Raw genomic sequence first — 27,910 nt, forward strand, 5'->3', positions numbered from 1 at the left:
GATGAAGCCAAACCTGTGTTTCAAAAAAAACCTACAAATTCATACAAATGAAATGTAAACAGAAAATATGTTCAGGAGGGTTTGGACATGTGAAGTGGACAAACACGTGGCAGATGCAGTTTAACACAGAGAAGTGACATATTTTAATCTCAATTTCTTGAATCGTCCAGGGAGATCTAGCTTCAGTTGCCCATTTTCCCCTCATGAGAATAGTGCTGAAAAAAAAGAGCCATGCTGTCAAAGTTTTTCATCTTGCACTCACCAGGCCATCTAGCCAGAAATTACCAATGGTAACGGGGGAACAACAATTTAAATGCATGAGAAAAATGTGGTGATTGGTTGGCAAGTGGACTCTGATTGGGATTGCCCTGGGGAATATAATGGGGAATGACTGTTCCCTAAGCTTTTGTTTCATTGAAAAAGATGCAAAATGTAGACCTGCTCTTTCTGTCTGCAAAGGACAGAACCCTGTGTGTGAATATATGTCGCTTTCAGCGTGCCTAAATTCTTAAATTGGTTCCTTAAATCTTAAACTGGTTTTCAGTGTACTGCTTAGCACACTCAGGAGTGTTGAGCGAATCTGACGAAGGGTCATCCAGACTCGAAACGTTGGCTCTATTCTCTCCTCCAGCATTTTCTGTTTTTGTTCCAAATTCCAGCATCTGCAGTATTTTGTCTTTATCTTCATGTTTAACTCACTGCCACTTCTCTTCCAGGAATGCCTTCCCAGAAAAAGTACTGCTCTTCTCTCGTCACAGGTGGAGAAGGTGGTGAAGAAGGCATACGGCATGCTTGCCTTTATAGGACGGGGCATAGAGTATAAAAGTTGGGGTCTGATGTTGCAGATGTATAGAACGTTGGTTCGGCCGCATTTGGAATACAGCGTCCAGTTCTGGTCGCCACACTACCAGAAGGACGTGGAGGCTTTGGAGAGAGTACAGAGGAGGTTTACCAGGATGTTGCCTGGTATGGAGGGGCTTAGTTATGAGGAGAGATTGGGTAAACTGGGGTTGTTCTCCCTGGAAAGACGGAGGATGAGGGGTGACCTAATGGAGGTGTATAAAATTATGAAAGGCATAGATAGGGTGAACGGTGGGAAGCTTTTCCCCAGGTCGGTGGTGACGTTCACGAGGGGTCATAGGTTCAAGGTGAAGGGGGGGGTGGTTTAACACAGATATCAGAAGGACATATTTTACACAGAGGGTGGTGGGGGCCTGGAATGCGCTGCCAGGCAAGGTGGTGGAGGCGGACACACTGGGAACGTTTAAGGCTTATCTAGATAGCCACATGAACGGAGTGGGAATGGAGGGATACAAAAGAATGGTCTAGTTTGGACCAGAGAGCGGCACGGGCTTGGAGGGCCGAAGGGCCTGTTCCTGTGCTGTATTGTTCTTTGTTCTCTCTGACAGAATTTCCGTTTGTCTCTTTTACCCTGTCCACCTTCGTTGCTTTCCATTTTCCTCCTGGTGTTCTACAATTACGCTCTGACAAAGTATCATCCAGACTTGAAACGTTGCCTCTAATCTCTCTCCACAGATGCTGTCAGATCTGCTGAGATTTCCCAGCATTTTCTGTTATTGTTTAGCACGTGTTATCCAATTGCAGAATTACATCTAATGTTGGACGCTAGGCTTTGGGTTTTGCAAGCACGGGCTGGTTGAGTACAGTCAGCATTCTGCCCATTGCAAACAGTCAAAGTGATGTGTTGTTTGACGTGATCCACCAATCATTAGGACATACAGCCTACATAGCAGGCATCACGCCAACCCTGAAATTCAGATAGCACATTATTCAGTGACGTAATCAGCAGAACATCTTTTTGGCTTGACGGCAGCATCCTGGCGGTGGCAAATTCCACCCGTGTTTCTCCTGCATAGTAGCAGCGTGCAATGGCCAGCTTCACCTATTGCTCAGATTTCTGAGACACCTTACCCTTCCAGGGTAATCTGAGGCAGACTGAGCACTTTTCAAGACCGAATGTGGTGATCTTTGGCCATTTGGTGAGTTTGTGCAATAAACAGTGAGCAATGATCTGATCCGTGTTCTTGTTGTATCAATAAGTAACATTAAAACTGTTTTGGGCCCTTACTATAGCATCAACCTGTCTAATACTGGCCAATTACAAAAATAGCAACAAGAATTGATAAACTTTCCTGAATGCTCAGCAGCATCACCTCGGTTCATTTTGGGATGTTGGCATCATTGGCAAGGCTAATATTTATTGCCCATTCAAACTGCCCTTGAGAAGGTGGTGGAGAGGCGTTGCGTTGAGCTGCTGTTGTCCATGTGGTGTAGGTAAACCCACAGTGCTACCGTGGAGGAAATTACTGGATTTTGACCCAACAGTGACAAAACTATTACATATTTCCAAATCGGGATGGCGTGTGACTTAGAGGGAGTTTTCAGGGGGCAGCGATCCCATGTGTTTTTTGTCCTTGTTTTATTAGCTGGTAAAGGTCACAGGCTTGAATATTTACAACAGTTATTTATTAGTTTCTACTTGTACATAAATTGTTTACATGTCTAGCAATTTCTCACCCCCTTGAACATTCTCTTTTTGACACTTGCCGATTCCAGAGATTTACTACAGGATTTTCTGAGTGTAATGTTGCTTTAGGTGGAATATTCCATCAGTGTGGGGATGTAATTCACACGACTAAATTCTGGCTGAGAGAGAGGCCAACATTCAACCAGTAGAGGGGCCAAGTGGCCTTGTGGGAAAGTGAGCAGAAAATGAACACAAACTTTCTCTGAATTAGAATGTACAAATTCATAAGTAACTGCAAAGTTTGATTTTGTTTCCAATTAAGCAATTATTTTACAAAGAAAATATTGGTAACCGAATGCAAAATTCTTGCACTGCAAATTGCTGAGGATATTGTTCAATTGAATTTATTTTATTGAAAAGTCACGAAAGGGCTCATACACTCACATCAAAAAGAAAGACTTCCATTTATATAGCACCTTTCAACACCTCAGATATCCCAAATCATTTCATAGTCAATGCAGTACCACAAAAGTGTAGTCACTGTTGTAATGTTAAAAACAAGGTGGCCAATTTGCACACAGCAAGATCCCACAAACAGCAGAGTGATGATGACCAGACAATCTGTATGTGGTGTTGACTGAGGGACAAATATTGATCAGGACACCATGGATAACTCCCCTGCTCTGTTTCAAAGCAATGTGATGAAATCTTTACACCCACCTGAGGGGGCAGACAGGACTTTGGTTTAAAGTCTCATCTGGAAGGTGGCACCTCTGACACTGCAGCACTCCCTTAGCACTGCACTGGAGTCTCAGTGTGAACCTCAACATGGTTCACACCAGTTAATGGGAGAGTTCATTTAAATGCTGCATTTGTTCTGGCAACATGAGAATTCTAAAGTAATTGTTTAATTTGGTTTGATTTGATTTGATTTATTATTGTCACATGTATTATCATACAGTGAAAAGTATTGTTTCTTGCGCGCTATACAGACAAAACATACCGTTGATAGAAAAGGAAACGAGAGAGTGCAGAATGTAGTGTTACAGTCATAGCTCGGGTGTAGAGAACAGGAAGATCTGAATGATTGACACATTTCCTTCCGTCAGAACCCTGGAGACGGATGATTTTCAGTTTGAACAAAGAACAAAGAAAATTACAGCACAGGAACAGGCCCTTCGGCCCTCCAATCCTGCACCGACCATGCTGCCCGACTGAACTAAAACCCCCTACCCTTCCGGGGACTGTATCTCTCTATTCCCATCCTATTCATGTATTTGTCCAGACGCCCCTTAAATGTCACTATCATATCCGCGTCCACTAGACTGATGATTTTCAGTTTGAAAAGTTGAATTTACAGATTGAAATCTCTACATGCTGTTCATCACAATTGAAAGTAAGGTGCCTCCGATGATTTGTTGCAGGCACCAGACACACAACCCTGTCTGCATCTGTATTTCATTGTGGCAGGTTAACGTTGATTTTAGCAAAATGACACAGGGACGTACATATCACAGAGATATAAGCACTGGATTAACAGCAAACACTTTACACAAGGAATTGACATTGTGTACACCCTGTATAGATTTGATGCAATACATATGTCCACGTACAAGTTAACGAACATGAGAACAATTGACATATTTTCTATATTTATTCAAGTGAATAATGAAGCTGCTATATATAACTCACTTCAAAGGTCAGTGTGGGCAACAGCAACATATTCCTCCCCTGCTAGTTATTATTTCTGTTGTCAGCGGGGAAGCGGCTGCTAACTTTTGTCCTTTAGTTCTCCTCTAGGCTGAACAGTCCCATTTATTCATCACAGCTTCTGGATCTGGATTATCAGATTTTAACATCAGCCTTCACGTTGGTGAGTACTTAATTTTTGAAATGCAGCTCCAACACCATGACTGGCTACTTAGCAGAATTAAAACCAGGCTTGTACTCTAATTGGATAATGTCTTCCAGCCACAGTACATGTAATCCCTAGGATAGTGGCAGAGATATGGCTGTTTCTCCATTAATGCAGCATTAATATTGAAATTGAACATTTTGGTGAACAATTCAACTCTTTCCGCAATTTAATCAGAATCAATGTTCAGTGTTTTATGTCATTGTCCTCAAGGGTGAGATTGTTGCTGCAGAAAAGAGGGTGGATTTAACAAGAAAAGGAAAATCAGGTGGGTTATGTATTTGGAAACTGTCCTGCTCCCATTCACCAATGTTATATTTTATTCCCCAAGGAAATTTATTGAGTCATCTGGTGTTCGGTGTACAGTTTTGGTCTCCGTATCTAAGGAAACATAGTTGCCTTAGAGGGGGTGTAGCAATGGTTAATGAGTCTGAATTCTAGGCTGAGAGAAGAGTCCGATGTGGAGAGATTGGGCAAGGTTTCAACACTCTCGAAGTCTTTTCAATTGCACAAATAGTTAAAATTGGGTAAATTGGGGCTGCACTCTCTGGAGTTTACAAGAATGAATGGTGATCTCATTGAAATATGCAAGATTCGGGGAGGATTTGATAATGTGACCGTTGAGAGGCTGCTTCGCACCGGCTGGAGAGTCTAGAATTAGCCTTGTCTTAGGATAAGGGGTTGGCCATTTCAGACAGAGATGAGAAATTTCTTCACTCGGGTTTTTGAGCTGTGGAAATTCTCTACCCAGAGAGGATGTTCATTCACCGAGTAACTTCAAAACTGGGGCCAAGCAAGGGAAATGAGGATTAGATGGGAAAGTGGAGTTGGGGTTGAGGATTAGAGAAGGCTCGAGGGACTGGTGAGTTACACAGAGATGTGGAGATGCCGGTGTTGGACTGGGGTAAACACAGTAAGAAGTTTAACAACACCAGGTTAAAGTCCAACAGGTTTATTTGGTAGCAAAAGCCACAACCTTTCGGAGCCTTATGCTCCTTCTTCAGGTGAGATTAATACAGTCATTGATACAGGTGAGATACAGTCCCCAGAAGGGTAGGGGGTTTTAGTTCTGTCAGGCAGCATGGTCGGTGCAGGATTGGAGGGCCGAAGGACCTGTGCCTGTGCTGTAATTTTCTTTGTTCTTTGTTCAAACTGAAAATCATCCGTCTCCAGGATTCTGACGGAAGGAAATGTGTCAATCATTCAGATCTTCCTGTTCTCTCCACCCTAGACTGTAACACTACATTCTGCACTCTCTTGTTTCCTTCTCTATCAACAGTGTGTTTTGTCTGTATAGCGCGCAAGAAACAACACTTTTCACTGTATGATAATACATGTGACATTAATCTCACCTGAAGAAGGAGCTTGGAGCTCCAAAAACTTGTGGCTTTTGCTACCAAATAAACCTGTTGGACTTTAACCTGGTGTTGTTAGACTCCTTACTGAGTTACACAAAGACCAGAGTTTGATGTCTATAACTCAAGGATTTTATATTGAAGGATTTGGACTCTATACTAAATTAAAGTAAGAAAATTCTTGTCAAGGAAAAACCATGTTGGCAAAAAGGGTTATTTCTTATTTAGAATGCAAACCGACATGGCTTATTGGCCAATAAAGATTGATATTTCAGTCAAAGCAAGGCACCATACACAAGTTCAACTCATGGGTCTGTCTTTCCTGTGGATCCTGGAACTTCACCATCTTCTCTTCTGGGATCCTTGAACCTGATTTCTTGCCTCATTGCGCCCTTCAAGATTTTACCTGGACAACTTAACTCTAAAATACATTTTTTTAAAACCCTTTGCAGCTTTAAGACTTCAACTCTATTGGACCCTTTATCAACTCTCAACCTCCCAGTCCACCTTAACTGCTGAAACGAGCTTCCAGTCCACCTTAACTGCTGAAACGAGCTTCCAGTCCACCTTAACTGCTGAAACGAGCTTCCAGTCCACCTTAACTGCTGAAACTAGCTTCCAGTCCACCTTAACTGCTGAAGCTACACATTTCACAGCTGCTTGTTGAGTATTCTTTCACCTTCTCACTTTCTCTTCCTCTTTGGTGGAAAAAACTTTCTAACAAAGACTCCAGCTTTCTCAAAATGACTAAGACTGGACTTTATTACTGATTCTCCCAATCTAGACTTTATACTGACAGCAAAGTGGTTATAGCCTTCTATTCACTCCTAAGGCAATTACTTAATTATCTTAGCAGGAGATAGTGGCATTGTGCTAATATCATTGGCCTAGTCTAGAATCCCAGACTAATGCTCTGTGGACATGGGTTCAAATCCCACCATAGCAGCTCGTGAAAATTTAAATTCAATTAATTAAAAGATCTGGGTCCAGTGGTGACCATAAAACATGGTGTGGAGATGCCGGCGTTTAACCTGGTGTTGTTAAACTTCTGACCATAAAACAATCATTGATTGTCATAAAAACCCATCTGGTTCCCTAATGTCCTTTAAGAAAGGAAATCTGCCATCCTTACCTGGTCTGGCTCCAGACGCACAGCAATGTGGTTGACTCTTAACTACCCTCTGAAATGGGCTGTCAGGCCACTCAGTTCAAGGGCAATTAGGGATGGGCAACAAATCCTGGCCCTGCCAGTGACACCCACATCCCAATAAACCTTGTCTGAACTGGATCCACTGATCGCTGATACTGGATTCTTCTGGTAATCTTCACCCTGTGACAGTTACTTTAACCACTAAGTCCAATGCTAGGTGTTTACGGCAAATCCTCGACCCGTAACAGACCTGTCGACTGGAAATGTCCTCCATAAATACTTAATTCCCCTACTCAACATTCTCTCTCTCCTCATTGACAAATGCCCTGCCCCCACCCCCCTCGAAGCAGGTGTCCTGTGACAAATGCCGATCCTTGGCAAGTGCAAGGTTCTCAGTTAAATATTGCAGCTGCTGGAATCTGAAAGAAAAACAACCCATCCCTTAGGCCACTGCTCTCACCCTCTCCCCTCCCTCCCAGAGCCAGGATAGGGTCCTCCTTGTCCTCACTTTTCACCCCACCAGCCTCCACATTCAAAGGATCATCCTCCACCACTTCCGCCAACTCCAGCATGATGCCACCACTCAACACATCTTCCCCTCACTCCTCCTGTCAGCATTCCGCAGGAACTGCTCTCTCCAGGACATCCTGGTCCACTCCTCCATCACCTCACCTCCTGCCCATGGCACCTTCCCAGGCAATCCCTTCACCATCCCAGTTCCCAAGCACTCTCCTCAGGTGAAGCAGCGCTTCACAGGCACCTCCTTCAATCTGGTCTATTGCATTCACTGCTCCCAGTGCGGTCTACTCGACATCAGAGAGACCAAACGCAGGCTGGGTGACCGCTTTGCTGAATACTTCCGGTCCGTCTGCAAACAGGTCCCAGACGCTCCTGTCGCTCGCCACTTCAACACACCACCCTGCTCTCCTTTCCACATGTCCGTCCTTGGCCTTTTGCAATGTTCTAGTGAACCCCAATGCAAACTGGAAGGACAGCATCTCATTTTCTGATTGGGCACTTTATAGCCTTCTGGACTGAACATTGAGTTCAACAACTTCAGAGCATGAACTCTCCCCTCCACCTTCACCCCATTTCCATTTACTTTATTCCATTTTATTTCTTCTTTTGATCTTATCAATCCATTTTTATTATTTTGTATTCTTATTTTTATTTTCCCTCTTCTAAAATTTCACTTTCCATCTTGTCCTGTGTCCCCCCCCCCCCCCCCCCCCCCCCCCACCTCCCACCCCACCCCACCAGGGCCATCTGTCACATTCCTACACTCTGCACCTTTGTTCTGCCATTCACACATTCCGATCTCTCAATGGACGCTCTTAGCATCGTTCCTATCCTTTATCATCACCATTTACATTCCCTTTGTCTTTGTGTCTTTGCCGTCCCTATCACCCCCACCCCGCTCACCCTCACAGTATAAATCTTGTACTATTTTCTTTATCCTTAGCTCTGACGAAGGGTCATCCTGACTCAAAACGTTGGCTCTATTCTCTCTCCACAGATGCTGTCAGAACTGCTAAGATTTTCCAGCACTTTCTGTTTTTGTTGCAACGTTCTCAGTGATGCACCCTTATCTCTATACCCTTTTTGTCAGTAGCTTTGCAACATTTAACCACGGTATCTGTACCTGGATCAACACAACTAATGACTTTGAACCCAATATTTGCAACTCTTGACCAATGGGACGAGTTCTCTAAGCTTCTCCACAATAATCTACCCTTCATTTGCATCTCTTATTGGAGGTTCTTGGAATACCTAGACCTCAGACCATTCTTCCAGCCAATCAACTTTGTAGATTAGGCTTCTGCTTCTAAATGCTAAACTGTAATTTGTACCTTTTGACTGGAGGCTTTGGAACATCCAGGCCACCTTCCTCACGAATCAGCATTGAACTTTGCTGCTAAACTAGACTTGCTGGAGACCAAATGTGCAAATGAGTCCGAGATATAACTTTCTTAGAGCTATATTACAGTTTTTGGCACTTAAAGAGATAAAATGTTTAAGACTTCCTAACAGCAAACCCCAAAATTCCCAAATCATTTCCATTGCAGTCTATAGAACCCAAGTGCAAAACGGACTAAATTTAACCTCCTTATCAAAAAAAAATCTATTTTCTGTAAAATGAAAGTTAAAATACCCAAATACCTTCAACACCAACTGAATTTCGAGGTAAATGTTTTATGGATTTTTTTTACCCAGAATCTCTCATTCAATTGCAAGAAAACTGCAAAAGTGCAAAAATGTTTATGACCTTTTCCTGCATGATATTGTATATACATCTTACTTTTATAACTAAGTGAAATCTAGTCCTGCCATGCTACCGAATGCAAAATGTGGGCGGCATGGTGGCACAGTGGTTAGCGCTGCTGCCTCACAGCGCCAGGGACCCAGGTTCAATTCGGGCCTTGGGTCACTGTCTGTGTGGAGTTTGCACATTCTCCCTGTGTCTGTGTGGATTTCCTCCGGGTGCTCCGGTTTTCTCCCACAGTCCAAAGATGTGCGAGTTAGGTTGATTGGCCTTGCTAAATTGACCCTACTGCCAGGGAGATTAGCAGAGTAAATAAGTAGGGTTACGGGGATAGAGCCTGGGTGGGATTGTGGCCAGTGCAGACTCAATGGGCCAAATGGCCTCCTTCTGCACTGTAGGGATTCTAGGAACTGAAAGTAATCAGGAGCAGGAACTATGGTTAGTTTGACTGTCATTGGCTCAGAGATCTTAAGCCTAATGATAGCACTCCGCCTAACTGAGGTCACCTAAAGCAAACTGAACCATCTTCCAGTGAATATGTCGCTGTTATCCACCAACTTCACCGAATGTGTGCAAGGAATGTTCTTTGAGTATGAACCTAGACAGTGAATATTGGTTGATTGTCACAATCAGTTCAATCATTGTACTCCTGATGCCATCTACAATTTTAAACATTCACTCCCTCCACCACTGACGCACAGTGTCATCAGTGTGCACCATCTCCAAAATGCACTGCAGCAACTCATCAAGCGTCCTTCGACATCACCTTCCAAGAATGCAACCTCTACCACCTAGGAAAACAATGAAAACAGATACATGGGAACAACGCCAACTGCAACTTTCCCTCCAATTCACTCTCCATTCTGACTTGGAAATATATCGGCCATTCCTTCACTGTCGCTGGGTCAGAATCCTGGAACTCCCTCCCTTACAGCACTGTGGGTGTACCTACATTACAGGGGCTGCAATGGTTCAAAAAAGCAGCTCATCAAGGGCAACTAGGAATGGGTACCAAATGTTGCCCCAAAATTGAGGAATAAGTATGAAAAACTTTCATGCACAAATTGCAAAGAGATGACCTGAATAGAAATTCCAGGTCTCGTTTTCCATGTGTGACTGAAGAACATTAATGAAATATATCAACCCTGCTCAAAGCAAAGAGGCTGAACAATGGATTGGTTCAATCTTTTAAAATTAATCAATAATGTGGGCGGCACGGTAGCACAGTGGTTAGCACTGCTGCTTCACAGCTCCAGGGACCTGGGTTTGAATCCTGGCTTGGATCGCTGTCTGTGTGGAGTTTGCACATTCTCCCTGTGTCTGCGTGGGTTTCCTCCGGGTGCACCGGTTTCCTCCCACAGTCCAAAGATGTGCGGGCTAGGTTGATTGGCCATTCTAAATTGCCCCTTAGTGTCCCGGGATGTGTAGGTTAGAGGGGTTAGTGGGTAAAATATGTAGGGATATGTGGAGAGGGCCTGGGTGGGATTGTGGTCGGTGCAGACTCGATGGGCCGAATGGCCTCTTTCTGCACTGTAGGATTCTATGATTCTATGATAATATTACAATATGATATATTAACGATAGAGGGTTGGCAGCAGGAGAAATACTTAATACGATTAATGTTACCAGAGAGGCAGTGCTGGGTAGACTAATGGGACTGAAGGTGGACAAGTCCCCGGGTCCGGATGGAATGCATCCCAGGGTATTGAAAGAAATGTCAGAGGTAATAGTGGATGCGTTAGTGATTATTTATCAAAACTCGTTGCATTCTGGGGTAGTGCCGGTTGATTGGAAAACGGCTAATGTTACGCCGCTGTTTAAAAAAGGAAGGAGACAATAGGCCGGTCAGCTTAACGTCTGTAGTAGGGAAAATGCTGGAATCCATTATTAAAGAGGAGATAGCAGGGCATCTGGATAGAAATGGTTCGATCAATCAGACGCAGCATGGATTCATGAGGGGAAAGTCGTGCTTGACGAACATGTTGGATTTTTATGAAGATGTGACTAGGGCGGTTGATGGAGGAGAACCGGTGGATGCGGTGTTTTTGGATTTCCAAAAGGCGTTTGATAAGGTGCCCCATAAAAGGCTGCTGAAGAAGATTAGGGCACACGGAGTTGGGGGTAGTGTGTTAAAGTGGATTGGGGACTGGCTATCCGACAGGAAGCAAAGAGTCGGAATAAATGGGTGTTTTTCCGGTTGGAGGAAGGTAACTAGTGGCGTGCCGCAGGGATCGGTACTCGGGCCGCAACTATTTACCATTTATATAGATGATCTGGAGGAGGGGACGGAGTGTAGGGTAACGAAGTTTGCAGACGACACAAAGATAAGTGGAAAAGTGAATCGTGTGGAGGACGGAGAAGATCTGCAGAGAGATTTGGACAGGCTGAGTGAGTGGGCGAGGATATGGCAAATGGAGTATAACGTTGAGAAATGCGAGGTTATACACTTTGGAGGAAATAATAACAAATGGGATTACTATCTCAATGGAAACAAATTAAAACATGCTACCGTGCAAAGGGACCTGGGGGTCCTTGTGCATGAGACGCAAAAGCCCAGTCTGCAGGTACAACAGGTGATCAAGAAGGCAAATGGGATGTTGGCCTATATCGCGAGGGGGATAGAATATAAAAGCAGGGATGTCTTGATGCACCTGTACAGGGCATTGGTGAGGCCGCAGCTGGAATACTGTGTGCAGTATTGGTCCCCTTATATGAGGAAGGATATATTGGCATTGGAGGGAGTGCAGAGACGGTTCACCAGGTTGATACCGGAGATGAGGGGTTTGGATTATGAGGAGAGGCTGAGGAGATTGGGTTTGTACTCGTTGGAGTTTAGAAGGATGAGGGGGGATCTTATGGAGACTTATAAGATAATGCGGGGGCTGGATAGGGTGGAGGCGGAGAGATTCTTTCCACTTAGTAAGGAAGTTAAAACTAGAGGACACAGCCTCAAAATAAAGGGGGGTCGGTTTAAGACAGAGTTGAGGAGGAACTTCTTCTCCCAGAGGGTGGTGAATCTCTGGAATTCTCTGCCCACTGAGGTGGTGGAGGCTACCTCGCTGAATATGTTTAAAGCGCGGATGGATGGATTCCTGATCGGTAAGGGAATTAAGGGTTATGGGGATCAGGCGGGTAAGTGGTACTGATCCACGTCAGATCAGCCATGATCTTATTGAATGGCGGGGCAGGCTCGAGGGGCTAGATGGCCTACTCCTGCTCCTATTTCTTATGTTCTTATGTTCTTATGATGTCTTTTAAATATTGTGTGAAAGCAATTGAAAGTGACACCAAAATTCTGTCACCTTTATTGTTTTACTGATTGTCTTTGACGTTGCTAAGCTCATTTACAGAGTGACTGGAGCTTAACTCCATGACACATATTGCAACTCTCGTTTCACCTGGCTTCTGTGTCACACCTTATTGGAGATTTGCTCAGGCATGACTCCTGACTCATAAACGTGTGTCTCAAAACAATGTTGGGCAATAACTTTTCCAATTCTCAGATTTCTTAAAAAGTAAACATCCTCTGAACAATTCAATTTTTAAATTTTTCCCAATCCAGCCATTTTTCTTGGGGTCTTCTGTGTAGGCTTCCCCCTGGTAAACATTTTCTTGCTGAGAGGGTGGTGTGGTTCTGAATTCTTATTGTCCTGGCTGTTGTGACAATCATAAGGGTAGCCTGAGGTTTATTTGTCCCCTCACTCCCTGTGTGAATTGATTTAGTCCCTGCCCATCATGGTAAAGATTGAAATCTTACCCCGTGGAAAATCCCAGATGTAAATCCACTTCCTACTCATCTGCTACTGACCAACTCCAGGGTAACTTATGATGAAGTGTGCTTATCCAACAGGTAAAAGTCCAACTGTTTGAGTTCTAGAAAGGAACATGGCAACTAGATTTCTGCATCATTATCAAAGTAAGCCTGAGCACTTTGGTCATTCATCTCGTATGAAGGAAAGACCAGCAGAGAGGAAGACTTTAACTCAGGTTCTGAGGTGAGCCAGTGGTTAGTGATTGTGAGTTTGTGCAACCTTCACTTTAATCATTCGTACTGACATGTTGGTTAAGTTTCAAAGTTTTAGTTACTGTGGCATCATTTAACTGACCGTGAATAATGATGTTAGCTACTATTTTTTGCTTAAAAACTGTTTTGCATATTTTATCCATAAGATGTGATAATTGTGACATTTTATTGTCTTCTGATAATGGTGCAAAAAAGAAATGTCTGCACCGGGAATTATCAACTCGAATATATAATTCAATGTCAATCAGGTACAAAAATCAAAACAAAGAGAGCAAAAGGAAGATGGAATTAAGGCAGAGAAATAAAAGGAGTAGAAAGAAAAAGTAAAAATGAATTACATATTTTATTTTTTAAATCTCCAGCAATAATTAAAATCTGAAGGCATGAAACTCCACACTTGGTAAAGTTAATTCTCCAGTTTGGAGCACCTGTATGGTAATAGTTACAACTTAGTCTGATAAAAAATTATTTGCACTGGAATGAAGAAGTTTCAACATTTTCTCATGAGCTCAGGGGAGGTGGTGATGTAGTGGTATTGTCACCGGACTAGTAATCCAGAGACTCAGCGTAATGCTCTGGGGACCCAGTTGGAATCCCACACGGCAGATGGTGAAATTTGAATCGAATTGAAAGTCTTACTGATGATCATAAAATTATTGTCAATTGTTGTAAAAACCCATCTGGCACACTAATGTCCTTTCGGGAAGGAAATTTGCCATCCTTAACGGTCTGGCCTACACGTGACTCCAGACTCACAGCAAAGTGATTGACTCTTAAATGCCCTTGGGGATGGGCAATGAATGCTGACCCAGCCAGTGACACCCACATCTCATGAATGAATAAAAAATATATATATTATATATGTGTGTGTGTGTATCATCTAGGAAAAGCAATTTCATGTATATCAATGGTGAGTTACCATTCCTGTGTCGCTTTTGTAGGGCATCCTGGGCACTAACATCCTGATTCACACTTTTAATAACTGATGGGTTGGAAGTTATTGTTTGGCGTACATGTTAATAACAGCAAGCACAATTAGTCTCACTATTATATCCAATGCAAAATTAGATCTAATGTTATTTCTTGCTTTATCTGTTATGAAACGCTGTTACAGTAACAACAATGGTCTTATTTCAATGCTTCCCCCTTAATTTCATTTCAAGATGTGAATGGAATCTGTAAATAATCTACTTGTTATTTTTCTTGAATTTCTCTTTTACTTTCCATTGATTTGACATTGTCACTTTCTATCTGTGGTCGTTCAGATAAAGTTACCCCCAGTGTTTTGTTCAAAGATGTAAATGACCTTAACATTTCACTTTGTGCAAACTTGATTTTTAACTGAGCCAAGAAACACAATGGGAGAGTATTATTATCCCTACAAAATGAATCATCCTTACAAACCCATAATATACTTTCTTAAGGAAACTCCCTTCAGTTGAATTTGTTCCTAAGTCCTGGTTTGCTTTTATGTCGTGACGCAAATGGTTAATGGACATGGGACTTTTGATGTAAAGTGACTCCAGAATGGAATGTATTCTGATTTATAAAGTATGGGTTGATATCTCACACACTGGATTCACTCAGAAATACATCATCCTCTGGGGATAGTTTGACTGTAGAATTAGCACATTGCAAATAGTCTGTCTTTCTCTCTCTCGAGATTTTCTGCTATGTCAGCTGTGCCTATCCTGTCAGCAGTGTATAGCAGAACGGTGACGTACTGTTATTGCAGTGGTGTCTTTGTTTCAAGAGTCCCATGAATGAAAAAAATTCAGTGCCAATTGCAACAATAAAATGACAAAAACTTGCATTCATGTCGTGCCTCTGAAGTAGAAAAACACTCCAGGCACCTGGGAGGACAAGACTGAGCCAAAGAGAGGGAGATTATTTATTAAAATAATCAAAAGCTTTGGGAGCATCACAGTATTGGCTGTAGCAAGGGTGTTAGAAAGAGGTAATTTAGTAAAAAGTGTTACTTGATTAATTTAACACATTAGGATTTCCAGCAAACCTAAATTGCAGTTACGCCAGGGGAGTCCAGTCCTTCATGGATAGATTGAGCAGCTGTCTTATTTCTTCAGTTGTCATTTCAAAAGCTTGAAGGTGCTTATTATCTATTTCTATGTGCTCGGTCTGTCTACTAATCTCTAATGAATCTAAAATATGTTTTATTCTGTAGCTAAAATTGCATCTATGCCATGCTTTAAATTATTAGCAACATATCATCTTTCTCTGTGGATTTTGTGACTCATTGGAATGTTTTTGCTATAAATTCTCCTCCGTTGAGTTCAGCGTAAGCAGTGCTTTGAGTCGGCACAAAGTTAGCAAATCCTCTGGCTTTTAACAACAACTTGTACTTATATAACAGCTTTAATTTGATGAAGCATCCTAAGGCATTGCACAATAACAGTGTAACACATAATTTGACACCAAGTCACACAAAACAATTGGAACCTCAATCTAGTTTTCCTGTGACTCAAGCCGAGACACCGACCTTATTGTCCTCACTGAACACACTGCTTCTTATTCTCGGATAATCATATAAAAAACAAGATGGTGTCACCAACATCTAGACAACTGAGCCTCTGAATCCCTTTGATTTTGTTTCCTGCCATTGCCAAGGTGGCGCTGCCTAGATTTCTCCTCTCTACAGCTGTTCAGTAGAAGTGATTCTGTTACATGCTGGGCCTCTTTGTGCAGTCAGATTGGCTCATTTCACACAGTATGGCAATGCGGTTGACTCTTAACTGTTCTCTGAATTGACTGAGCAAGTCACTCCATTGTATGCAAGGAGGCCACCCCCCACCACCTTCCCAAAGGCAATTAGGGATGGGAAATAAATACTGGTCTAGTCAGCGACACCCACGTCCCATGAATGAACAATAATAATTCCACACTGTCAAGAACAACTGTGGACCAGCAACAAAAACTTACATTTACATAGCGCCTTTAATGTGGAAAATTACCCCAGGGCATGTCACAGAGGATGATATACACTGAGCCAAAGTGAGGGAGAGTATGAGGGGGTGATCAAAAGTTTGGTCAAAGCATTGGATTTTAGGCCTGGAGCAAGGCCCTGGGGTGAAGGGAATTAATTAATTAATTTGTTTCCATTTCTTGTAAGAACAAAACAAAGTGATTCTAAAATGTCCTTTGTACAGGCCTGAAAGAAGCAGACAGTATGGAAGAAGAGAGAAGGAACCATTAAAACAAGTCTTATTTGGAAACGACATGAAAAAAGTGGATGAAAACTACTACAAATCTCAGAAACTGTTGTTAGCAAAGGCTGATCACAAAGCTATACGTGAGCAGGTAACAGATAACTGCGAGGGTACTGGTGCACAGGCATGGGATAGAATTTGAGTTATATTCATGGATGATGATCAATATATCATCTGGATGATAATGTGGTAAATTGGATCAGCAAGTTTGCTGATGATACAAAGATTGGAGGTGTAGTGGACAGTGAGGAAGGTTTTCAAAGCTTGCAGAGGGATTTGGACCAACTAGAAAAATGGGCTGAAAAATGGCAAATGGAATTTAACGCAGACAAGTGTGAGATATTGCACTTTGGAAGGACAAACCAAAGTAGAACGTGCAGGTAAATGGTAGGACTCTGAAGAGTGCAGTTGAACAGAGGGATCTGGGAATACAGGTACAGAATTCCCTAAAAGTGACGTCACAGGTGGATAGGGTCGTAAAGAGTGCCTTTGGTACATTGGCCTTTATAAATCGGAGTATCGAGTATAAAAGTTGGAGTGTTATGGTAAGGTTATATAAGGCATTGGTGAGGCCGAATTTGGAGTATTGTGTACAGTTTTGGTCACCTAGTTACAGAAAGGATGTAAATAAGGTTGAAAGAGTGCAGAGAAGGTTCACAAGGATGTTGCCGGGACTTGAGAAGCTGAGTTACAGAGAGAGATTGAATAGGTTGGGACTTTATTCCCTGGAGCGTAGAAGATTGAGGGGAGATTTGATAGAGGTGTATAAGATTTTGATGGGTATAGATAGAGTGAATGCAAGCAGGCTTTTGCCGCTGAGGCAAGGGGAGAAAAAAACCAGAGGGCATGGGTTAAGGGTGAAAGGAGAAAAGTTTAAAGGGAATATTAGGGGGGGCTTCTTCACGCAGAGAGTGGTGGGAGTGTGGAATGAGCTGCCGGATAAAGTGGTAAATGCGGGGTCATTTTTAACATTTAAGAAAAACTTGGACGGGTTCATGGATGAGAGGGGTGTGGAGGGATATGGTCCAAGTGCAGGTCAGTGGGACTAGGCATAAAATGGTTCGGCACAGACAAGAAGGGCCAAAAGGCCTGTTTCTGAGCTGTAATTTGCTATGGTTCTATATACGTTATGGTACATTCATCATTTTAATTCCTTTATGACTCAGTATCAGGGAATGGAGTCGGATAGATGGTGAGGGTCGGGAATTACCCAAAGAACAAGGATAAACAATGTTCTTTATGTTTCAGCTGTTTTAAGATGAACTATCTCCTCTGTGGCCTTGAGTTACAGCATGTGTCACAAGTTCTACGCTCACTGTGCAATGTGCTCTACAAAGCTCAAGTGTTGCACCAATGACAGAGTGGAATTTCCAGTGCTCTGGGACATACAATGCTCAGACACATTACTGAGATTTCACACGGATACTGTGACCCCGGACCCCAGGCTCATACAGCTTGGCTGCATGTCTTTTAGGGAGGGTAGGGATTGGCAGGAATGACCAGCAGTTTGAGTTTGCAGCAGTGAGGTCTGGTTTTGCACGGTGGCACAGTGGTTAGGATTGCTGCCTCACAGCACCAGGACCCGGGTTCGATTCCTAGCTTGCGTCACTGTCTGTGCGGAGTCTGCACATTGTCCCCATGTCTCTGTGGGTTTCCTCTGGGCACTCCAGTTTCCTCCCACAATCCAAAAGATGTGCTGGTTAGGGTGCATTGGCCATGCTAAATTCTCCCTCAGTGTACCCGAACAGGAGCCGGAGTGTGGCGACTAGGGGATTTTCACAGTAACTTCATTGCAGTGTTAATGTAAACCTACTTGTGACAAATAAACAAACTTAAAAAAATCTCACAGGAGAAAAATGTCTTCTTCTTTATAAATACACTTTTCTTACAGCTTCTGTAAGGAAACACTCTCAGCACTTCGAATCACTACGCAATTGTCTTTTGTTGGCCTACAGAAGGCCTGAGGCAGAGGTTGGTAAAACCTGCCAGTCAGATATCAGATTGCAGATATAAACACTGATCACCTCAGCTCCCACACCAAACTCCAATGTATCACAGAATTGGATAGATAACTAGTAGGACAAGTCCTACTCTAATGATTCCTGTCTAAACTGGTTGCCACTTCATCCAATCACTTGGGAAATTCAAAGTCCTTATATTCAGATTTTGGTAAAATTCTAGATTTCCAGGAAAATCACAAAATCCCTGAGATTGTTCTAGTTTATGACTACGGAACGTCCTCATTTAACAATACCATGTTAACTTTGTTTCACTTTGACGTTGGTAGGCCAGTGGGCCCTGCAATCTCCCAATGAGATGAGTTTTAATGCTGTTCTCCATGCGACCCATTTGGCAACATTTTGGAGGGACTTCCCTTGCTCCCTGTAATCTCCCCCTCCCCCGACCCCTGAGTTGTGACCTCTCCCCTCCCTGCGTTGTGGCCTCCCCCACTCCCTGAACCACCCTCCAGCCAAACCTCCCACTCCCTGACTCAGTCTCTTGCCTCCTCCCTATCCTGGACTTGGATTCCCATTGAAGATCCAGATCTGGTCCAAAGTTGGAGTTCCACCGTGATGGGTTCGAGTCCCGATGATGCAGAGGTGCCGATCTGGGGAAGTTACAATCCACGTTCTTTTTAATGCTTCTTCCAGTGAGGGATCATGGGGAAAAGCTCTGAGTCAGGGCTACTTTTAAAAAAACTCATGGATTGTAACAACCCCAGCCCAGCTGTTCCGCATCATCAGGACTCACACCCACATCAAAGCTCTAGCTTTGGATTGGATATGGATCCTCAGACAGGAACTCGGGTGCAGGAGGGGGAAGTGGCAAAAGGATGGGTCAGGGAGTGGGTTCAGCTGGAGGGTGGGTCGGGGAGGTGGTTAGGGGAGGTGGGGGTGGAGGCCACAGCTGGGAGGTCAAAGTAAAAATAAAGTTTATTTAGTGTCACAAGTAGGCTTACATTAACAGTGCAATGAAGTTACTGTGAAAATTCCTTCATCACCACACTCTGGTGCCTGTTCGGGTACACTGAGGGAGAATTTAGCACAGCCAATGCACCTAACCTTCACATCTTTAGACTGTGGGAGGAAACCAGAGCACCTAGAGGAAACCTACTCAGAGACGGGGAGAACGTTCAGACTCCGCACAAACAGTGACCCGAGCCAGGAATCGAACCCAGCTCCCTGGGGCTAGTGAGGCAGCAGTGCTAACCACTGTGCCACCATGCTGCCCCGTCAGGGAGGGGTGCGGAGAATCAGCAGGATTAGAGAGTGGAGGTTTGGGAAGTAGGATCCATTGTGAGTCGGAGACACAGTAAGTGGAAAGCTACATTTTTCCTTCCTATTTTTAAACTCATTTTATGTTAAAAATTATTTCATTTACCAATATAGGAATTTCAGAGTGTAAAACGGTAGCACAGTGGTTAGCACTGCTGCTTCACAGCTCCAGGGACCTGGGTTCGATTCCCGGCTTGGCTCACTGTCTGTGTGGAGTTTGCACATTCTCCTCGTGTCTGTGTGGGTTTCCTCCAGGTGCTCCGGTTTCCTCCCACAGTCCAAAGATGTGTGGGTTAGGTTGATTGGCCATGCTAAAATTGCCCCTTAGTGTCTTGAGATGGGTAGGTTAGAGGGATTAGCGGGTAAATATGTAGGGATATGGGGGTAGGGCCTCGGTGGGATTGTGGTCGGTGTTGACTTGATGGGCCGAATGGCCTCTTTCTACACTGTAGGGTTTCTATGATTTCTATGAAAATATTTCAACTTAGAGGGTATAATATTTTAATATTTTTTTCTGATAAGGAAGGTCCCACAGAACCTAACTACAATTTTGACATTGATTCCCATTGGAACCAGTTTCACTTAAAGGGCGGGATTCTCCGGTTTCGTACGTGGTGGGACTCGCTGCGAGCGAGAACGTAAAATTTGGCGTTCCAACCAAAACTCCATTCACTTTCAGTACCACCGGAGGATGGAAAATTTTGGCCAAAGTTGTGATTTTGAGATACACAGCCACAACTTGAAGTGAGGACTTAATGCATGTCCCCAAACTGACATTCCGCCTGTGCATGTCTTCCTCTGTCTGCTATTTCAATAGAGGTAGAATTATTTTATGTTAGCATTTAAAGTTAGTGGATAAAAGTCCTACACATAAATATGTTGTCTATTCCTATGTACGTTTTGCACAGTCTAATCTCAAGGCCGAAGTAAATCGTGTTGACAATACTTATGTTGTTTCAGGCGGAGAGAAGAGCAGAAGAGGATAGACAATTGGCTGCAGAGCTTGCTGCACATGCGCCTGATTTTGTCCTTGGATTGAGACACCACACGGTCTGGGAGAAGATGAGTGTTAGTCTTTCCTGCGTTATCCAGGGAGCACCTTCTCCTCTGGTCAAATGGTACAAAAAATTAAAACAAAATTGTAAACTCACGAAATCCAAGAGCTCTGGAATATAATCTGATTGCTATTAATATTAAATATAAGAGACATCATCATCTGAGAATACTCTGGGTGGATGATGGAATGCTTAGAAAGAGCCAGCACTACATAACTCGACAAACAGATTCTCTTCTCGATTTTAATATAATGGAAAATTCTGGAAATAATCAGCAGGTCTGGCAGCATCTGTGGAGTTCATGTTTTCGGTCTGTGACCTTTCATATGAGAAAGGTTAACTCGTTTCTCTTTGCACAGATGCCACCTGACCTGCTGAGTATCTCCCGCACACAAACTGGGTGGAATTTTGTTAAGGTGTGGGGAATCAGAGACTGGTAATTCATGCTCAGCAGCGCCACTGGGAAGGCTGTGGCTGCTACCAGAAGGACATGATGTGGAGATGCCGGCGTTGGACTGGGGTAATCACAGCAAACCTGTTTGTGAACAGAACTCCCACTCACCTGACGAAGGAGCAGCAAGCGCTCCGAAAGCCAGTGGCTTGTGCTACCAAATAAACCTGTTGGACTTTAACCTGATGTTGTGAGACTTCTTACCAGAAGGACAGGCATTGGAGTCCCAAGATGGTGGACTGACCCAGGCCACACGTAAGTGGAGTCAAAGGGTCATAGAGGTTTATAGCATGGAAACAGGCCCTTAGGCCCAAGTTGTCCATGCCATCCCTTTTTTAACCCCTAAGCTAGTCCCAATTGCCCGCGTTTGGCCCATATCCCTCTGTACTCATCTTATCCATGTAACTATCTAAACGCTTTTTAAAAGACAAAATTGTACCCGCCTCTACTACTACCTCTGGCAGCTTGTTCCAAACACTCACCACCCTCTGTGTGAGAAAATTGCCCCTCTGGACACTTTTATATCTCTCCCCTCTCACCTTAAACCTATGCCCTCTAGTTTTAGACTCCCAGACCTTTGGGAAAAGATATTGACGATCTAGCTTATCTATGCCGCTCATTATTTTATAGACCTCTATAAGATCACCCCTAAGCCTCCTACGCTCCAGAGAGAAAAGTCCCAGTCTATCCAACCTCTCCTTATAACTCAAACCATCAAGTCCCGGTAGCATCCTAGTAAATCTTTTCTGCACTCTTTCTAGTTTAATAATATCCTTTCTATAATAGGGTGACCAGAACTGTACACAAGTAATGTGGGGGAAGGAGTTTCACAGGGTGGAGGTTGTGGGGAGAGGGGTGCTGGGGTATTTGGTGGCAAAGGCATAGGGGTGGCTCATAGCGGGCCTACTTTCTGATGTCCAGACCCTTAATCAGACACTGGTGTCTTTGAGCAAAGGACCACAAAACCCCCTTCCCCCAATACCCCTCTCCCAACACCCCAAACCCCAACATCCCCAACACCCCTCCCCCCAATTCCCTTTCAGGGAAAGTGTCAAGTTAGCAGTTTTACTTGTCATGCCACATGGTGACTGGTCCACCTGTAGCTGGGCTAATACCAGTAGCCGTGGTCTGAGGCCCTTAAGCGATCACTAATCGGTCACAAGGGCCTCAATTGGCACCTTTCCAAGGCCCACAGGACACTTTCCTGCTCAGAAGTTAATTCTGGTGAAGGCGGGGTTCCAGTACAGCACCATCCCACTCGCTGCCTTCAGGCTCACCACTGTGCAAGTACAAATATTTCGCTTTTGTTTTCCATGTTATCTATTTTAACATCCCATTTGTTACCTTGTGGAAGTGGAAGGAAAAGCAAACCGTAGACCAACCTATAGTGGGCCTGTTGCCACAGTAACAATTTCAATCTGAGTCTGCCCAGACAACCAGTGGAATTGGAATTCTTGAAGAGTTTGGTCACAGTGATGTTCCAAAAGGTGTCGCCTTCAAATGGAAACGTCAATAGTAAGATGATACCTGTGCTGTTTTGTAGTTTGTTGGCCAGGCAGTGTGGAGTTGTATCATAACGTCTTCTATAAATTGCGTTATGATGGTCCCTCTCTTTTCTTGCTCCTCATTTGACTGCAGCAGGGTTTTTTTTAAATGATCCTCTTGCAAATTCAGTGAATATTTAACTGGTCACATACTGTGACGATAAAAGACACAAGCAGACAGGTTTCCTGGAGTTTTAAATATAAAAGAGAATAGTGTTTATTCTACTGAACATGCTCCAAGAAAAATAAGAGAGGCTCTGACTTTGACACACGCACAATGAGATCACAGCCATTTTCCTCAGCTGACCATAGAGTTAAAGCTCTCCATTAACTCTCTCTCTCTTTCTCTGGAACTTTCTTTTCCTCTCTCTCTCTCTCTCTCTCTTTCTATCACTCTCTCTGTGTTCAGGATTGTTTAATCAGACTCCCAGAGAGTTAGTCACCGTAAATCTCCGGTTCCGCTGCGGTGAATGGAGTTTTGATTGAACACCAAGGGAGGCGATTCTTCCAAAAGTAGCACAGCAGGCCAGGAGACTCGAATGGAGGCCGTTTTGCAGGCTCCCCGCTGGGCGCCACGCCCTCCATGAGTCTCCGAGCGCCCGATTTCCAGCGCCGTTAGCTCCGCGCCAAAAATTGGCACAGAGCTGCATAATGTCTGCTAACCCTAATTTGATTTAAATTAGCGGGCCTAGGACTGAAATCTCCAGGCCCGCTACCCTCTCCCACCCCACCAGGAGTGGTTCACTCCAACGGGGTTTACTATAGACTACAGCTCCCCACTTGCAGGGAGCTGGCAGCCTGACCCCACTGGAGTGAAGGGGGAGCCATCGAGGCCCCCAAGAGGGTTGGGCGCCGAGGGGATCCCCCTGCGATTTGCCACCTTGGCTGTGCCCACCGGGCATGGGGCAGTTCCAAGGGGGTGGGGCCTAATGGGAGTGAGCCTGATGGGGAGGCAGGGCCTCTGGGGGCGATCGGTGGGGGTGGGGGGGTCCTGCTGCCACTCTGCAGTTCGGCTGAGTGTCAGAGGGAGGGAGGGCAACGATCGGGGCTGGCCGTCGGGGTGGGGCGGGGGGGGGGGCAGCCTGTTGGGGGGATGGGGCTGGCGGGGGGTGCAGATTGGGGCTGCGGGGAGGGCGGGTGGGACATCGAGGCGGGCTGGGAGGTTGAGGCTGGGCCGGGAATGTTCGGGGAACCAGCGACCGGGCCATGGGGGAGTTGCACGGCCAGCGATGTGAGGGTCTGGCCAGCGATCGAGCTGGCCAGCTATCGGGAGGCCGGCAGACAGGGGCCAGTGCCCATGCACCGGTCTCGCCACTGACAGATCGGCACATGCACAATGGCCTGCTCAGTGCTATGCTGCCAGCCTCTCCATCTGATTTTTAGAGTGATTTACGCTGAGGCACTCTGCAGTGCACAGAGTGTTTGAGATTCATTTTGAAAATCCCGCTGAAAAAACCAGCAGGATTTACTTCAGTTTTTACACAAATTCAACATTTAGGATTTCTTTGGGAGAATCACCCCCCAAATTCTCCATTTCAGCCGGCAGCAGGGTGGGCATGGCCGGGATTGCAGAATCCCGCACACTATGTCTATCCTTTGCAAAGCCACCTGCTCTTCCTTTTGTTCTCGGGTGTTAAACCTGGCATGTGGATATCGAAAGGACTTGACCTGGGCCCCCTTTCCCCATGACAACCAGGTCACATCAACCTATCGCTGGACAGAACTAGCAGGATGTCATATATACCCTTTAAACCTTGAATTTAAAGAGACAGTTTAAAACAACCATTTTATAAAACCTCTCATTGTTAACAAAAGCTGCATTGTTACATTTTGCCAAAAGTAAAGCTTTGCTTCACAGAGTTCCTGTGTATGGATTTTAATAAATCGATCATCATTCCTGTCAGGTACAAGGATGGAGCTTTGATTCAACCAGCAACTGTTCCCGGCAAATACATAATTGAGAATAAAATTGGTTTACAGATTCTTGAGATTCGTAGGTAAGATATCTTTGTTTTTGAGAATCTGTGGTAATTATCGCTTATTTTGCATACAACTAAATATATAACTAATACAAAATGATGAAGAATAATGATGATGGACCTTTATATTTTAATTGTCAGCTTTCTTAATGACCCTCACCCTGGAACAGAATATTCACTGTTTTCATTCAGAATTATCTGCAGCATAATATATTTTACAATCACCAACGCCAGAATTTTACCGCCTCACCCACCATGGGAATCAGAGCAGTCGAGGGGTGGACAATGGGCGGCACAGTTGTTGGGACCCAGGTTCAATTCCGGCCTCGGGTGACTGTCTGTGTGGAGTTTGCACATTCTCCCCGTGTCTGCGTGGGTTTCCTCTGGGTGCTCCAGTTTCCTCCCGCACTCCAACGATGTGCAGGTTAGGTGGATTGGCCATGCTCAATTACCCCTTAGTGTCAGGAGGACTATCAGGGTAAATACGTGGGATTACAGGGATAGGACCTGGGCAGGATTGTTGTCGGTGCAGGCTCAATGGGCCGAATGGCCTCCTTCTGCAATGTAGGGATTCTATAATGGAAAGGTCCGTTGACTTTGATCGGGATGAGTGAGGCTGTAATCTTTGTTGTAATAGCAAATGCAGAAATTGCATTTGAATATGTTTCCCAATTATTAAAAATAGAGCACAGAGTAATCTCTATCCTTGAGTGTTTGTTAAAGCACAAAGTGAGCTATGATTTGTAACAATGTCCTTAATATATGATCCAACGGAAATATAAAGTAGGACTTGCTCATGCTATGGATAACTGCTTTGAGATGGTGGGAAAGAAGAAAACCATACTATAGTTTTTAACTGGTTAAAGTCCAACAGGTTTATTTGGTACCATGAGCTTTCGGAGCGCTGCTGCTTCATCAGCGTTCCGAAAGCTCGTGATGCCAAATTAACCAGGTGTTATGAGACTTCTTACTGTGCCCACCCTAGTCCAATACTAGCATCTCCACATCATAGTTTTTAATTGCTTTAGACCATAAGACCATAAGATATATGTGGTAAACCACTGTTAGCTTATTACCTGTATATGTGACATGCCTGGACACATCCCTGCCGGCCCTATCCGAGACTCCTCCCCCCCCCAGTCCAGGTATAAAGGCAACTGTTCCCCACCCCCCTGCCTCAGTCTGGACCAGTTCATCGGCATGGGTGTGCTCCAAGTCTTTTGCTAATAAAAGCCTATTTGTTCTTGCATACAAACTAGTCTTTGCTCGATCGATGGTGCATCAATATAGGAGCAGATTTAAGCCATTCACCCCATCGAGTCTACCCCGCCATTCAATCATGACTGATATGATTCTCATCCCCATTCTCCTGCCTTTTCCCCATACCCCTGATCCCCTTATTAATCAAGAACCTATCTATCTCTGTCTGAAAGACACTCAATGACCTGGCCACAGATTCACCACTCTCTGGCTGAAGAAATTCCTCCTCATCTGTTTTAGAGGAGCGTCCTTTCACTCTGAGGTTGTGCTCTCGAGTTCTGTCTCTCCCACTAGTGGAAACATCCCAACTGTAATGGGTCTCAGATCAGTGAGCACGGAATTTAACAGAGGAGAACTTTCGACTTCAGACTTCTTCCTAGACCCTTCTGCTTAGATATTGTTTGCACACAGAGTTGCTGGAAATGTGAACTAATCATTTGCTACATACAGCAATGAAGAATCAGACCAGGTTAGCGAGGTGTGACTCTGAAAACCTGCTCGCTCCATGAGGTGGGATTCCTGATTGTGCCATTACCAACACAAGTATTTATCCCAGTGACTTTTCACGGGGTGTGTGTAGGATTTGGGACAGGATCAGGGTGAGGGGGTACCTGGAGGAAAGGTCTTGCAACCAATGAACTTCCAGAGGTGCAGCAGAGTTCCTGGAATTTTTAGGTAATGATTTTCAAATGATCTCTGATTGGACCAGCTTTTTGATGCCCAGTCTTGTAACAATTTACAATGAGTTTATCGTAATGGACAGATATTATAAACAAACAGGATACCTCAGCAGGTTCTTAGAATCTGACAACAGTTAATAGTCCATTTAGAAGCCAATAAGCTCTGTGAACTACAAATAAATGGACCTATTTTCTCACTAGGTGCAGCTCAGAAGACTCTGGTGAGTACTGTGCAGTAGCTACCAATGCTCACGGGGAAGCATCGTCATACGCTACAGTCGTTGTGAACAGTAAGTCTCGCCTGTTTGTCAATGAGCAGTTTCAGCAATTTCAACTCAGTGGCAAAATCTAAAGATCTTTTTGTGTAATAAGGGAATGGAATCTGACAGACTATCCGTGCACCTAACAATAATTTAGTCTCGATTTTTACTCAAGCTTTTCAGTCTTTTGGCAAAATAAACTGACTTTCAAATTGTCCCAAATCAAATGATATGAATTTGCGGTCCTCGGTCTGTTAGAGAGATTTCTAGCTGTTGTTTATCAGAAACTTGCGTGACCAGTAAGAAGTCGGCATGCCTCGCCAGTTCCCCTTTGTCTGTGATTTTGTTTCCACTTCTCACGGTATTATTCAGTATCTGCTGTGGATGGATGCTGGGTGGCTGATGTTAAATTGCTTGTTTGCTTTATCAAAGAGGGGGAATGGTGCAGCAGAACGTTGCAGCTTCATGTTCAGTTGCGAACATGGGATGGCTGAGGTCCCACCACGAGGACTGAGAGCAAGAGGCAATCCCGGTTAGGCTGGTGACAAGACAAGGGAGGCATACTCCCAGTGGCCACCAATTAAATGGCCACCGTCAGGGCTGCCAATCCTATCAAGGAAACCGGCCTGCCCCCAAGAACTGCCAGACCAATCAGAGGGCCAGCCCTTCAGCAGCCTCAGCAGCCATGGTGGCCAATCTGGGGCTGCAGCTGCAAGGTGAGGTTGCATGAATGGCTGGGCACCCTCAAAGGCTGGTGAGTGAGTGAGGGAGCTGAGGCCTTGGCAGCTAAGCGATCAGGGTGGATGGGTGGTCAGGGAATGTAGGATCATGACCACGCCAGCAGCCATTGTTCTCATGGGCCCCTTCCATAGGCCATGGGTTACCCAAACATGAGGTCATCCCTCCCTCCTCCTCCCTCCGCCAAAGCCAACTGCCAGCAGGTTTCATTCAATGGTCCCCAATATGGCAGCGGACCCCCTGAGCTGG

General features: G+C 44.4%; 1 protein-coding gene across 1 annotated transcript in view; it reads left to right on the forward strand.

Moving 5' to 3' along the window:
* Positions 1 to 4,252: 4,252 nt before the first annotated feature.
* LOC144509436 (myomesin-2-like) overlaps positions 4,253 to 27,910 on the forward strand; it is a 118,877-nt gene continuing 95,219 nt past the window's right edge. Inside the window, exons 1-6 of the mRNA XM_078238314.1 lie at positions 4,253 to 4,361; positions 13,022 to 13,166; positions 16,360 to 16,510; positions 20,655 to 20,812; positions 24,649 to 24,741; positions 26,865 to 26,953. Of these exons, the coding sequence (XP_078094440.1) occupies positions 13,057 to 13,166; positions 16,360 to 16,510; positions 20,655 to 20,812; positions 24,649 to 24,741; positions 26,865 to 26,953 (601 nt within the window). The 5' untranslated portion in view covers positions 4,253 to 4,361; positions 13,022 to 13,056. The remainder of the gene's footprint in view (positions 4,362 to 13,021; positions 13,167 to 16,359; positions 16,511 to 20,654; positions 20,813 to 24,648; positions 24,742 to 26,864; positions 26,954 to 27,910) is intronic.

This window comes from Mustelus asterias, chromosome 21 (genome assembly GCF_964213995.1).
Source record: "Mustelus asterias chromosome 21, sMusAst1.hap1.1, whole genome shotgun sequence".
In the NCBI taxonomy this organism is placed as follows: Eukaryota; Metazoa; Chordata; class Chondrichthyes; order Carcharhiniformes; family Triakidae; genus Mustelus; species Mustelus asterias.